Consider the following 13,608-nt stretch of genomic DNA (forward strand, 5'->3'; position numbering starts at 1 on the left):
TGAAACAAGAAAAGCGTGTACGTACATGGAAGAGATGAAATGGAAAACTCAACACCATTTACATTATTATTTATTTCTCCAAAAAGTCGTGCTTTTGAAAAATGTTAGTTCAATTCCCTGAAATTCCCTTTTACTGTACTAGGATCATCATCAGTAATTAAATCTTGCCCTGAAATTCTTTTATGTGCAACATCAGCACAACGTAAATTTTACTAATGTGGTAACGTAATTTAAATTATTTAACATTTTTATATATATATACAAAAAAAGAAAAAGAAACCCCCTTTTTTTTTTCCCAGTTAGCTGACTCCATATTTAAGATCTTTACTACTATACCAATGTTAAAAAATCAAAATCGATTTTTTTTATGTTTTATTTCATAGTTTATATATTACATACATAAAACGTATTTAGAATTAATTATATATACATAATATGTATACATGAATTAAAACAAAAAATACATTAAAAATTAATAACAATTTCCAAATCCAAAAATAAATGCTATAACCAAGCCAGTCTAATTGAGCTTTTTGACTCAAGAACTGATTACATTTCTTATAAGTCAATCCTTTTAACCTTGTACCTAACTATTCCTAGATAAAATTAGTACCCCTTTTTCATCTTTGTCCGAAAATTACAGCTCGAATCAGGTTCAACTAAACCTGACTAAAACTACTTAGTCCCGATTCACAAACACTTGTACTAACACTGTGATCATTTTACAATCAAGACAAGAAGTGTAGCTGTCATTATGTATGTGACTAGACATCTTCATCACATTCCATCAAATGTTCCACTCCATTGATCATCTCGCTTGAATTTTCCACACTGTGGTTTGCTTCTGAGTATGAGTACCAACTTCTCTCCTGTAACATTCCTGCAATTTCATTAGTTGAAAGAGTAATCTTGTCATTTTCTTGAACAATCTTCACTTCCTTGGAGATGGAATTTGCTGCTACATGAGTAGGGCGTCGGTCGAATGCCCTAAAACTCCCCGATACAACGTATACTCTGCACAGGCTCACCTCATGCCTCAGCTGCAAATAATATTTACAAAACTTCTTTAGTCAATTGGTCGATTTCTTTAGTTCAAGAGTAGGTTAAATTATTCACGAATCACGTTACAAGTGTAATATTCTGATTATATATATATGGTTAATTTGAGTTTAACTGAATCCCAATTCGAGTCAGAATTTTCCGGTTGTGATGAGAGAAAATGAGCAAGTACCACGGGGATAGAAGTGCAGAAATCTTCTTTAATGGCTCTATACTCGTTCATTTTCCACTTAGTTTTTGCTCCGGCGGGAGCTTTCCCTTGGTAGAAAACCATGCTCTTCTTCACTCCAATCACCTTATTATCCGAGGAGTAAACGTAGCTCGGCGAGCCAGTGGCCTTCCAGTATCCGGAGGCCGTCGTCCGGCTCGGCCTCCCGCCTCGCACTTCTCTCGCCTGCCTCGGCACGAAAAAGAACCATTGCTCCGTGTCCCCCCGGCACAGCTCTCCACAGTGCTCTATACCCCCAAAAAAAAAAAAAAAATCAGAGTTGAAAAAGTGAAAAAGTTATGCATACAATAATTTTGACATATAGAAACACGTGCTGCCGTGTCTATCTATCAAAAAATGTGGCATTTATATAGGAAAAATATGTTTGAAGAATGGTACGTACTAGGGAGTTGGGAGGGGTGGAGCTGGTAGATGTCGAGGAGCGGGATAACCCGACGTATTTTGTTGTTGTTATTGTGTTGGAGCATGTTGTGGAGGTAGAAGGAGACGAGCTCTTCTTCAGTGGGGTAAAAGCGAACACCTGGTTGCAAGATTTCTGAAGCCATGTTTTTGCCTTATTCTACTTGTGGATAGGATGTGGGTTTGTTCTATATATAGAGAGAGAGAGAGAGAGATGGGCACAAAGGGGGAGTTTCCGAGTGAAATGAGAAAATTGTGTGTTGTGGGGAACGCCCCACGCGGTAAACCCAAGAAAGTTGAGTTGCGGGTTTAGGCTTAGCATAATCATGATGATGAACTAGTCAATCAAATCCTCTGTGCAACTTCTGGGTTTTATGTTTAAATATGGATTCTACGGAGTAAACACTAATTAACATCGAATTTGATTGAAATTAAATTAATTATACAACGAGTATAATTTTATATTTTTTTTATAATTTATGACTCAAATTGAAAAAATCTAACCCACACCACGCATGACCCCCACACTTCATATGGTTAAACCCAAAGTTGAAGTCCGGCTCGTTCAAGTTTTTGGCCCATCTCTTGACTAGCCCATTTTAATCTACTCGGTCCATTAATCCGACTTGCCTACTTTTCTTTATATTTCCAAATATATTGTAGGAAATATTTTTTACCCTAACCCTGATTCACTGTCTCCTTGTCTCCTTTCGCTTCTCTTTTCTCGATTTCTTCCTTTGCCGTTCTCTGGTATAAATGTTCACTTTCTATAAATACTTTCGATGGTCTTGATCGGTAGACACTGAGAATAAGAGAGATAACTAAAAATAGAAATTGTCTTTCCCTTGTTAACAATTGTTCATGAACTAAGATTCCTGAGTGGAATTTTTTCAATGGTTTTGAGTGTTCCTCTATGGTTCTAAGTGGTAGCTTGAGTGAGTCTATGTGACTGGGCCTTGGTGGTGCGATTTGGGTTTTAGCAATCGGTGTGCGGTTGCCGACCTTGGTGGTTGTGGGCTACCCCTTCATCAGATCTAGCTCCTGAGCCTGACATTTTGTTATTCTCGTTTTATCCGTTACTGTTCTTTGTAAATCTGTAAATATTTGTTTTTATACTTCTGTAATACTGATTTGTATTATTAAGGATTTTTTGAACCCACGATTCTCTATAATAGTTAATTAGAATTTATTATTTGAGCTCACTATTGATGGGTTTCCTCCCAAAATATAATATAGTTACGGTACTAATCAAACGAGAAGTATATTAATAGTTAATTTATACTATGCAGATGCAATATAATCCATGCCATTTGAGAATGAAAAAAAGAGAAGATTTAAACTTTTGTGTCCATTGGATTTAGTGAATTGTTGTATTTAAGCATGGAAGAAGTAATTGTTGTTTTGAATTTATGTTAAATCAGAATAAGATAAATCTTGTTATTGATCTTTTTCTTTAATGAGAAAGACATGGAAAGAGTAATATATCTGATTTCAATCATAATTCGGAATCAAAATTATGGATCAACTATGTTACATAAATTCGTATTAAGATCCCATAATACATCGTATAAGAAGATATAATTCAGAGTTATTATGGATTTAAGGTGGGAGCAGCAATTCCTTTCTGGTTGGGGCATTTTTAACTGTTGGATTTCGTTAATCCATTCGTGTTGAGTCCATGTTGTATAAATACCATTTTCTCTTTTTATTTAACAGTTTCGTGTTTTTATGTGGTCAGAGTGAAGTCAATACAACACCCCCAAAGTCCACTCCAATATCTTTAATTATATATATATATCATACGATATTATTTAAATATCTTAATTTTTAATTTTATATCAATATTTTGTGATTTATACGAATCTAGTCGCTGTAAAACAATCAATTCAAACAATAGTTATCATTCAGAATATGAGTCCGTAACTACGATCATGTATAATTTAAAATAAATCAAAATTACTCTTTATAATTAAATAAAGAATCTAATAACATAAACAAACTCATTTAATTGGATTCGATTTAGTAAAATTATCTTATAAAAAGATACCATTGCATTTCACCAATTAAAAAAGTAGTATTTTGTTAATCCCTTACTCGTTTTGACATAAAAAAAAAAGTTCCAAGCCATTATTATTGTATTGTAGGGTTAATGATTGATGTGATGAAGCAATGGAATGAAATGAAATAGGCAGTTTGACAAAGTAAACCATAGGACTCCCTCCGCGTGCCTGTGCAGATATAAATCCTATTCATTTTCTTTATATAACTATAAGTGAATTAAAATATCAAATTTTCATACAAAACAGTAAAACCCCTTAATCTCATACTTATTTATGAAATTTTAATTAATTGCATGATTATTGCTGCTAATATTGTTTTTAAATAGTATGATATTCTTTTCAAACATTTCAAAAGTAGTTATATATGAAATAAATTAATTACATGGTAAAACTCTAATTTATATTTCATAAGAAATAAAATCTTTTTACCTAAAATAAATTTAATTAAATAACCTCTTAGAAGTGGCAGCTTACTTTTTCAATAGTGGCTATCAATTAATTTCAACATCTTTGTCGCTGTCCTTTTTATGCTAATTGTCTATTTTCTATTTTGTTCGAGTAATATATATATATTAATAAGACCATCTACATTCATAAATAGTGGTTAATAATATTTCTGTATTAATTTCTTGTGAATCCAGAAATAGGATTCAGCTGATGAGATAATTAACTCATTCATCTTTTTAAATTTTATATATAGATTAAATTAATTTTTTTCTTTTTTTTAAATATATGTTTTTATTTTTAAATAATATTTTTTTTATAATATATTTTTAAATATAAAAATTTATTTATTATATGCACACAAGAATATTGTGCTACGTTGGTTAGTATATATATATATACACTGAGAAATTCAGAAGTGAAAGGAGATCCAGGTGATGACCCCACTACCACACTGTGCACCAAGCAAGAAAATACTGTAGACTGGTTGTACCTGATCCTGGGCCCCCATTGTTCAAAAATTAAGATGGACTGGGCCTGTGAACATTTCAATGGAACCTGGCGGACCAAAGCCCATTGGGTTGACCCACAATGGATCATGATGCTGGTTATTTTCCCATAAATATCACGAGTTTCGACTATTATTTTATAGAGGCGCACCCGACAGCACATAAACACGCACCCAAGTTTTGGATACGAGAGGCTTTTCATAAAAAGGTTTTGTGCTCGAATTATTGAGTTGCTCCTGAAAATATGAATTTCGAATATTATTAAAAATAGAAAGAATGCTTAACTTTGTTATATTGAGGTTAAATTCTAGTATTTGAAGTGTTATTATGGAGCTACGGTGATCAAGGTCTTAATCATTTTGGAAAAAAGAACAATATTAAATGCTTCTAGTTGGGATAACAACATAATCGTTTCATTGATTAATAGAAGAAAATAATTTATTTAATTATATAATAGGTGGCAACATTTTTGTTGGTTTATCTCCTATATATTATCATAGTAACATTCTATTGTTTTCTAAAACTTATTACACAAATGCTTGATTTGAACAAAACACTCCATACTAACTTCACACACTCTACAAATACAGAGTAACACACATAAAGTACCAAAAAAAAAAAGAAAAAAAGAACCCTCCATCCTTTTTTCTTATTTTTCACTTAGTAATACACAACAAATTAAACATAAATCACACACAATATTTTATTTTTGTTTTATAACTAACTAAACCATAATTCTTTAGGGTATCCCAATAATTGGAAGGTATGGGGCATAATAGCTAGTAGGAGGAAACCCCCACTCTCCAGGCAAAGGCAGATCCACAGTCTTGCCTGAATCAAATCCCGTGTCTTTCCCTCCACACTTGCCTTCCACAGGGCAAGACCTGTAGAAGTTAAGAGGTTTTGAGGTTGTAAAATGCCCTGATTCCTCGGTTTTAGCAACTGGGACGATGGAGTTCTTCATTGCAACATAGAGCTGGTGAGGCCCTCCCATGAGCTTGGCCATGCAGTTCGAGGGATCACTTGTTTTTGGGCTGTCGGATGGGAGATTCGTCTCAAAAGTGCCATCTTCTTCTGTGTATGCCATGGCAAGCTTTTTCACTTTGTTGCATTTTACTAGGACTTGAATTCCTGAGGAAAGATATAAGGTAAGACAACATAACATGCAGTAGAACAGATTACCAAGTCAGGTCAATGATGCTTATAAGTTTTGTCAATTTTTCGATGTTTTGTTCCTTAAACTTGCCAGTTTTTGACGTGTATATATAGACATACAAATTTGGGCAACCTTACGAGCATCAGTAGCTTCATTGTGCAGATAAGTGCGAGTTTAGCAGGTACTACATACGGGACATATATAATAACTGAAATACGATTTGCAACATTAATTTATAATAGAAAATTCGAACTGGCTTTCGTATATTCCTTCAGTAATGCTACTTACACTAATAAGAGGAAAACATCGGTCCATATCTTGTTTTTCTTGTTTCTTTACTATTGCAGTAAGTACAACTAGAGATCCCTCTTTAGTAAACTTCAAGAATATCAAATGATCACGTAACTTTAACAACGTACCTGAGAGATCAGAACGGCGAGGGCAGTCGAGGCAAGCGACAGATCCCTTGAGGACGTGGCTTGTGTAGGACTCAGCATTTGCAAGAGCCAAAGTGAAGAAGAAGAGGGCAACTAAAACTTGATTTATCCCCATTGATGCTAATATTGCTGATAGTTTTGTGCAGTGGTTAATGTGGAAAAAGAACAGTGCAATGGGCTTCTTATAAATATTGCAACAAGAATCAGAGCAAGAGTAAATGAAGGGCCCAGATGCCTGAGTAGGTTGTTGGTGTTAATAAAGATGTCTAGTGCAGTATCAGTTTTTCTTGAATCCATTAAAAAGATGAAAATTTTAAGATTTTCTTGTTCATATATATCAGGTGCAATCTTTATGAGATACTAAGATGATGATTCAGTATTTTTTAATTTCAATCTAAAGTTCTTTTTTATTTTACCTTGATCATAATATGGGTAATTATCAATTGGGGGCCAAGGATTGGTCGGAATCACCCAGATCAGTATTGTGGGTTTCACTGGGATTTATGCAACTTTGGAATTTCTTTCCGAAAACAGACTGGTAATCTCTCTCTACCGTCTGATTATGCAAGTGCAAGAACAGATAAATAGGAGAAAAGTTAAAGACAGTGTTAAACTCAGATTAATAAAGTTGATCAGTGACATTTAGGACAAGAAAACTACAATTGCAACTGCAGATTTGTGAAGCTTCCAACAACCCAAGATGGTTTCCTAGTAAATATTTGTCAGAGAAATCCAGAACCTCATTAAATCCATTCGTGAGGGTAGTTGGTTATCTGTCTTCCTCAAGGACACGTAATTCAATTCAGTTTCTTGTCAAGAAAAAATGAAGTTAACCCTGGAAACATAGATCGCCAACCAACTCTTAGTAACGTAGGTAGCATTATGGTAATCAGTCTAGTCCCTGTGGATTGAACATAGGATGAAATAAATCAACAATGACCTATGTTGATAATGATGTGCTATGCCGTCATTAAAGTCCCAGTACTCCGTATCTATGTCTCAAAGATGGTGGTAGGGGTTTGCCCTATTAGTACTCGAAAACAAGAAAGATCAATTACGACTAACTCAATGTTAAGAGCATAGAGCGCCAATGTCATTATGTAGGGACCGGATTAGTTCAGTGAACTACCGTATCAAGATACTACTTCAGAAATTGATGAGTGTTACCGTTTGTGCCACGACTTATTTCTACGAGTTATGTGGGGCCCCTATTCTTTATGATCAACATGACATACCTGCCATTGTAATTAAAACCTTATTTTTTGGACACTATAGAATCCACACCCGTTGGCTATACGGATCTGCATGACCTGACATGTTAACTCTTTCAGAGCATTCAATTAAGGCCAATTGCAGGACCTCTTCAAAGCCACAAAGAGTCGAGCATAAGACTTAATCAAGACCTTTCTGTGCTACTAGGATGAGCCCTATCAACGAGGATAGCTTTATTGTGCTTAGTTGCTTGCGTAGTCAACAACTATAACCAATTATCACAGGCCTCTGATAGCCATTGGGGGGAGCCTATGATTCTTGAAACTTTGGAGCAGATAATTGTTCATCCTAAAGAAACTATTCCATCTCCACTTATTACAGCAATAATCTAAATCTAGTCCAAATATCCTTCTAGTTTCTGAATAAGTAAGCAGGTTACATGTTCTAGCACGAATTGGTTCTGTCCAAATTCATTGTCTTGAAGGCCATATGTAGAATAGATATTCAACTCACTATACGAATGTACCATTTTAAGATTATGAGCCGAAACGGAAAAAGTGACCGTCGCTTTACTGTTCAAAACACATGTGAGCAGTCGGAGCAATTTATAAGCAAAAAACTTGAACAGATGTTGCTTTCAAGTGCTAAAGTAGCTAACCAGTTTAAGTGCAACTCTTCCTGGTTGTGCCTAATTCTTTCACGGTTGCTTTTCCTGATTAATGCTTCCAAAAGTGGCTCTACCAAATATGTCACTTTGTATATTGTACTCTTTGGCTACGAGACATTTAACTGACCAACAAACAAAGGATATACCAGGTTAGATGTGAAGGGAGATTGACTTGAACCCCAGAAATTTATGTCTGAAGAGAAAGAAGTTGAGGAAAGAAAATAAAAAAAGAGATAGTTGCACTATGTTAAAAATGAGGACCATAATGTTTCAAGCATCATATACTGATCATGCAGAATCTCCGAAGAAAACATTTTAACTGAGTTACAAACTACATCAACATACGATCACTTCTCCTTAATCAGTAATCACACATATCAGACAACATGGTATGGTCGAACATAGGGTACGTGTTCCCAGAAAAAGCAGTACTCTTGGGAACCTTGATTGGGTAATCGACATTTATTGCCATCCTCATGCCACCAAATATAGATGGCTCTTTTAATGTATGGATTATTTCCAAGAAAAGGAGCAGCATGCATCAATGCAGAATACGATTTCCAGCAAGTAGGGGAAATGAGTTCTGTAAAATGTCAGGACATATCCAGGGGAAACAAGTTCTGTAAAACGTGCATGCCTTGAATTTTATCGATCTGATGTTTGATTTTTATACAACAAGAAAGGTCCCTCAAGAAACAAGGCTGGAAAAGTTGTATTTGATCAACTTAGTTTGTTATTTATTTTCCTTCTATGTATCCTGTATACAAACTACTATAGGCAACCTACGACAAAAACTTTTACACTTCATGCCTTTATTTTCCTCCTACTTTCAGAATGCAAACACTCACAGGGCCTAAACCTTGGTCACATGTTGGCCACTTTTTGCGCAGATCCAAATGGACACATATAAAACGTCCAAAGCAGCATTTGTTAGTACCAAAAAAAGGAGTCTAACAACTTTTGACCTGCTGGGATATAACTAACGGAAAGGGATGTCCAGAAAGTCATTAGTGCAATCACCAACTAATTAGCAAGGCAATTTAAAGCAAGTTTCTATTCTGGCTTACTAATGGCTCAGCACCTCATAAATCATCCATGTGCATTGCTAAACTCTGTTTACTTATTAGGAACTTGGATCCCTGCACTTCTTGTTATCAAATGGTAGGAAAGGTACTCCCAAACAAAATGCAAATAAACACTTCATATTTCGGTATGGATGCATTTCATAGTAGAAAATTAAAATAATAGCTTTTAATGTAGAGAAGAAGATATTGCTAAGTAGCAGCCTAAGGGTTAAGTATAACATCAGATCTGCAGAGTTTCTGCTCAACAAGTTTGCACGTCTGAATTCCGAAATGTTCCTAACATCACCAATTCTCGCAAAAGTGTGCAAGAAAATTGGGTTGACAAGTATGAAGTGAACAGAGGACCGCAACAAGTCAATAGAAGGTGAGATTTGCCAAAAAATTAAGCAATTAGGCCAAGACGGAAGCCTTGAAGAAAGGATCAATAAAATATAAACGTAAACGCCCAGTGGTAGTAAATTCTTCAGCTTTTAAAGCAAGACTAGATAACACAAAAGTGGGTGCCACTAGACGATGACTGTATGAGAGCAAGTTATTTACAACTTTCACATACATGCCTATAGAAAATTGTCCAAGACCATTGCTTGGTAATACTTCCGATCAATGGCAATTGACAGGATTCAGGAGATAATCCCTGGAGATTGACATTATTCAATAATCTTTACAGAACCTTGGTTACATGGGGAAAGCAAACAGCACTGCCTTGTGGAAAAGATAACTTAATTAAATGACACCTCTAAGAGACTTGATCCAGAGAAGCCTCCAAATGCAGGCAAGGATCATAAGCACACTGACACCAATATTACCGACACAACATAAGATCTGCAATTTTTACTCCAAATACATCTTTAATTTAGGAAATTGGAAACAGGCCACAAAATCAGGGATGCACAATAAAATGAAGTCCGTAATTCGCGCTCCCTATTACTTCACTAGAGATTTCATTTGAATTTCTGATTCTTTATAGCAAAAAATAAACTCTCCAGGTCTCATTTTTTCTTTTAACTATGATCATTAAGAACAAGATCTAAGTTCTCTGCTTTTTTATGTCAGTAAAGTTTAGTCATCACCCAATCAAGACACGAGAGAATATCTTATCTCTTCACAAAACTCAAGAAGCTTACATCACCCCTAACCACCAAAGTGAACCAGGTGTATGATTCATTACTGTTGACCTTATAACTCAGCATGTTTAAATAGATCACTTGCAAACCAAAGTTTGTCATCAACACAGCTTCGCTCACAGCACCTCAACCAAAAGGCTCCAATTTTTCCAAGATGACTCTGTGATACTCCTCAAGTCCAGTTGATAGAGATTCAAAGTCAAGGAAGTCCACTCATTGTATCAGAGACGACACCAATTTAACAGATCTTGAGAATTGTAGATTATGAAAATTACATGTTCAATTACATAGGTTTTAAGGAATTGCACAACAGAATTCTATGATATGTGAAATTACAAACCTTGTGGATTTCCATCATCTTAAAAATTCTAACCTTAAGGTTTTAACATCATATCGGACATAAAAGATACCAAAATTTGGATCTCCCACAAAAAATGGTGAAAATTTGAATTCAAGAATCGTAATTATTTATATTTGTTTCATCTTGTCAATTTCAAAGGAATGACTATTTATTTTTCTTTTTTCTTCAGAAGCCTATATTAGGTGGTACAAATTCTGCTTTTCTCTTTCCACCCTACCATCCATGATTCAGACAGTTACTGCACCCATAACCAATTAGCAAGATCATATCATACCAATTGCAACACTGGAGCATAAATTTCACAAGAATTAAGTTAGTATGAAGCAAAATGCGCAAAAAGTTCTGATGCGAACAGGTTGCTGTCAACTATAACTTCCATCCACAGTAACTATCAGTTGCAAAAAAGGGACATTCAGAACATCTCACCCTTCAGTAGATGAGTTATCATTTTTCCCAGTTCTAGCATAAGAACAATTTACATCAACATCACAGAAAGAGACCACAAACACCTTAAAATCAGACGAAATATAAACCTGAATTGATAAGAAAGTAATCAGGAACTGCTATCAGTTCAGAATTATGTACAATCTAGCCTACATATATACAATACAATCGAATAATCTAGTCTCAAGAAAGGCTAAAAGGCTCCCCACCATATTGCTAAGAAACAGATGAAGCAATCAATCAATAAAACCAGTCTTTCGCCAAACGGCATTGCGCACCTGCCTGAGATCCCTCCCTTTCAATGTCCTACCAGCCCCCTCCAGAACGGAACACGCCAACATCGGCGAATGCCTGGCATCCACCACCTCGTGCGGCGGCAACACCACCCCATTCTTGTCCTCCTCCTCTCCTTCAGAAAGGGCATCGTCCAGCTCCATAACCCTCCTCCGCAATCCCGCCGGAATCACCGGAACGTTCACCGGCGCCGACTGATGGCGATACCGCACCCTATCCGCCTGGGGCGGCGGCGGCCTTGGAATCATTATCCTAGACGAGGTTGACGTCGCGGGAGAAGTTGAGGAGGAGGAGGAGATGGAAGCCGAAGCGGAGGCCTTATGGTTGAATACGGGCCGGGTATCAGACCTGGATCCGGATTGTGACTTGATACTGCCGTTCAGAGCAGCTAAGATGCCGTAATGATTGCTGCTGGCGCTTCGACCGGAGCCCGGATTCGGAGCGAAGTACTGGTGGGTCGGAGAAGGGGAGGAACCCCCAGAAGGAGTGCTGAAAATATCGTGCTCGGAGAGTTCAAGTTGCGAAGCGGCGGAGGACGACGGTAGCGTCTTTAACGTGCTCAAGAATCTATCTGCGGCAGGAGGACTCCGCCGGTAGTGCTGGTGGCGAAAACGGGTGGCGCCGCCGGCAAGTTGTTCCATTGGAGCAGGGTGTGGGATTGTGTGTGTGTGAGCGAGAGGGGGGGCGGCGTGATAGGGGGCAAAGATATACTGACCCTCCCGTGTGGGAGGAATCACGTGTAGCAGCGCTTAGAGTGAACCCTTGTAACCAGTGTTTGGGAGACGCTGATTGGAAACGTAGAGTCAAAGAAAGGAACCATCACGCTGAGGTGTACCAGATCTGAACTGATTGCAAATAATCTGCACTGCAGAGGAAAGAACGGGAATATTTACATATATTATATATTTGTTTTTTAAAAGAAAAAGGAAAAGCGAGAAGGTCGGCAATTCGGCAAGCTGTGGATCTGGTTTACAACTCGTGGGATTTGGTGAGTCTTTCTTTTTTCCCCCTTAATAAAATGCTTAATTAGTTAAAGGGATAATTACACTTTTTTATCCTAAAATTTAGTATAATTACATATATATTTTTTTATTGTCTGAGAAATTATATGTAACAGTCTGAAGTTTGATTTTACTTAATAAATAAGCCTCTCAATTAGTCAAAATTAACTGGATTTGTTGATATTAACAAAAAATTAAAGAAAAATTGATATTTACCCTCGATTAACTCATTATTGACTTATTGCAAGTCAAACAATTTTTTTCAAACTAAATAACATTTACAATGATGAAGATATACCTCTTCAAATGCATTAATGCGTGAAAACGTATGAGGGTAATCTGATCGTAAAAGGATTTATATGACATGCAATAAGTGAATAACAAATCAATCAGGGGTTAATACAGATTTCTTTTTCTGATTTTTTTATTAGTATCAGCAAATTCGGTGAATTTAGCTGACGGAAAGACTCATCTGTTAAATAGAAACAAACCTTAGGAGTGCTAGTTATAATTTTTCAAATTATAAAAAATTTATGTATAATTACATCAAATTTTAGGAAAAAAGAGTCTAATTATCTCTGGTTTAAAATGCATCAGATCTTGACTTTTGCACAATTGCTAATACCAATAATTTGTTTTAGAAAATAAAATCATAACCATCCATCATGTAAAATCTGTTACTGATGATAAAACTTACTAATTGAATACATGAATAAAATACTTAGAGTATGTTATAATGAGTTTTTTTTTTTAAATTTAATATAGATATAAATATTTTTTTATTATTTAAAAAATTATTAATATTTTTTGAAATTATTAATTTTTTATTTTATTTTTTTCTAAGTAAAACGCAAAAATTATTAAAACAAAATCAAATGAGATGAACGAAAAGTTTTAGAAATTTGTGCACTTAGAGGGTGTTTGGCTGAGTTTTTTTAAAATATTTTATAAAAAACTCCTATATCTTATAACATGTTTTGGGAACTTATAAGATGCTGGATCTTATTTTTAAAATAAGCTCTTAACATGTTTGGATAAAATAAGATGTTAGGATGTTTGGCACGATACTATTATAATCAAATAAGTTGTTATTTCTTAACATATTTTGGATAAAAATTTAAAAGATT

General features: G+C 35.5%; 3 protein-coding genes across 4 annotated transcripts; all 3 read right to left on the reverse strand.

The window, feature by feature from the left end:
- Nucleotides 1-482: 482 nt before the first annotated feature.
- Nucleotides 483-1,864, reverse strand: NAC090 (NAC domain containing protein 90). Its single transcript, XM_088884542.1, has 3 exons — nucleotides 1,671-1,864; nucleotides 1,232-1,515; nucleotides 483-1,040 (listed from the first exon to the last, which is right to left on the reverse strand). Exons 1-3 carry the CDS (start codon nucleotides 1,831-1,833, stop codon nucleotides 765-767), a joined length of 723 nt encoding a protein of 240 aa, XP_088740668.1. The 5' UTR covers nucleotides 1,834-1,864; the 3' UTR covers nucleotides 483-764.
- A 3,375-nt stretch (nucleotides 1,865-5,239) lies between these two features.
- LOC105170030 (uncharacterized) lies at nucleotides 5,240-6,461 on the reverse strand. Its single transcript, XM_011090612.3, has 2 exons — nucleotides 6,276-6,461; nucleotides 5,240-5,831 (listed from the first exon to the last, which is right to left on the reverse strand). Exons 1-2 carry the CDS (start codon nucleotides 6,406-6,408, stop codon nucleotides 5,440-5,442), a joined length of 525 nt encoding a protein of 174 aa, XP_011088914.1. The 5' UTR covers nucleotides 6,409-6,461; the 3' UTR covers nucleotides 5,240-5,439.
- A 1,466-nt stretch (nucleotides 6,462-7,927) lies between these two features.
- Nucleotides 7,928-12,261, reverse strand: LOC105170029 (uncharacterized). Of its 2 annotated transcripts, XM_088885454.1 has the most exons (2): nucleotides 11,465-12,261; nucleotides 7,928-8,294 (listed from the first exon to the last, which is right to left on the reverse strand). In XM_088885454.1, exons 1-2 carry the CDS (start codon nucleotides 12,119-12,121, stop codon nucleotides 8,280-8,282), a joined length of 672 nt encoding a protein of 223 aa, XP_088741580.1. In that variant the 5' UTR covers nucleotides 12,122-12,261; the 3' UTR covers nucleotides 7,928-8,279. The 2 variants fall into 2 exon arrangements, with proteins under 2 accessions (XP_088741580.1, XP_011088913.1); XM_011090611.3 differs by lacking the exon at nucleotides 7,928-8,294 and having other exon boundaries at nucleotides 11,259-12,248.
- Nucleotides 12,262-13,608: the final 1,347 nt, after the last annotated feature.

The sequence above is a fragment of the Sesamum indicum genome, linkage group LG9 (genome assembly GCF_026168435.1).
Source record: "Sesamum indicum cultivar Baizhima isolate 11 linkage group LG9, ASM2616843v1, whole genome shotgun sequence".
Lineage (NCBI taxonomy): Eukaryota > Viridiplantae > Streptophyta > Magnoliopsida > Lamiales > Pedaliaceae > Sesamum > Sesamum indicum.

Excerpts from the sequence above, each read along its gene's own strand:
- NAC090 (XM_088884542.1), bottom strand. The coding sequence starts at position 1,833 with ATGGCTTCAGAAATCTTGCAACCAGGTGTTCGCTTTTACCCCACTGAA. Across the intron at positions 1,516-1,670 it reads CCACCCCTCCCAACTCCCTA|AGCACTGTGGAGAGCTGTGC; the intron begins GTACGTACCATT and ends TTGGGGGTATAG. Across the intron at positions 1,041-1,231 it reads TCTGCACTTCTATCCCCGTG|CTGAGGCATGAGGTGAGCCT; the intron begins GTACTTGCTCAT and ends TATTATTTGCAG.
- LOC105170029 (XM_011090611.3), bottom strand. The coding sequence starts at position 12,121 with ATGGAACAACTTGCCGGCGGCGCCACCCGTTTTCGCCACCAGCACTAC.
- LOC105170030 (XM_011090612.3), bottom strand. The coding sequence starts at position 6,408 with ATGGGGATAAATCAAGTTTTAGTTGCCCTCTTCTTCTTCACTTTGGCT. Across the intron at positions 5,832-6,275 it reads TCGCCGTTCTGATCTCTCAG|GAATTCAAGTCCTAGTAAAA; the intron begins GTACGTTGTTAA and ends ATCTTTCCTCAG.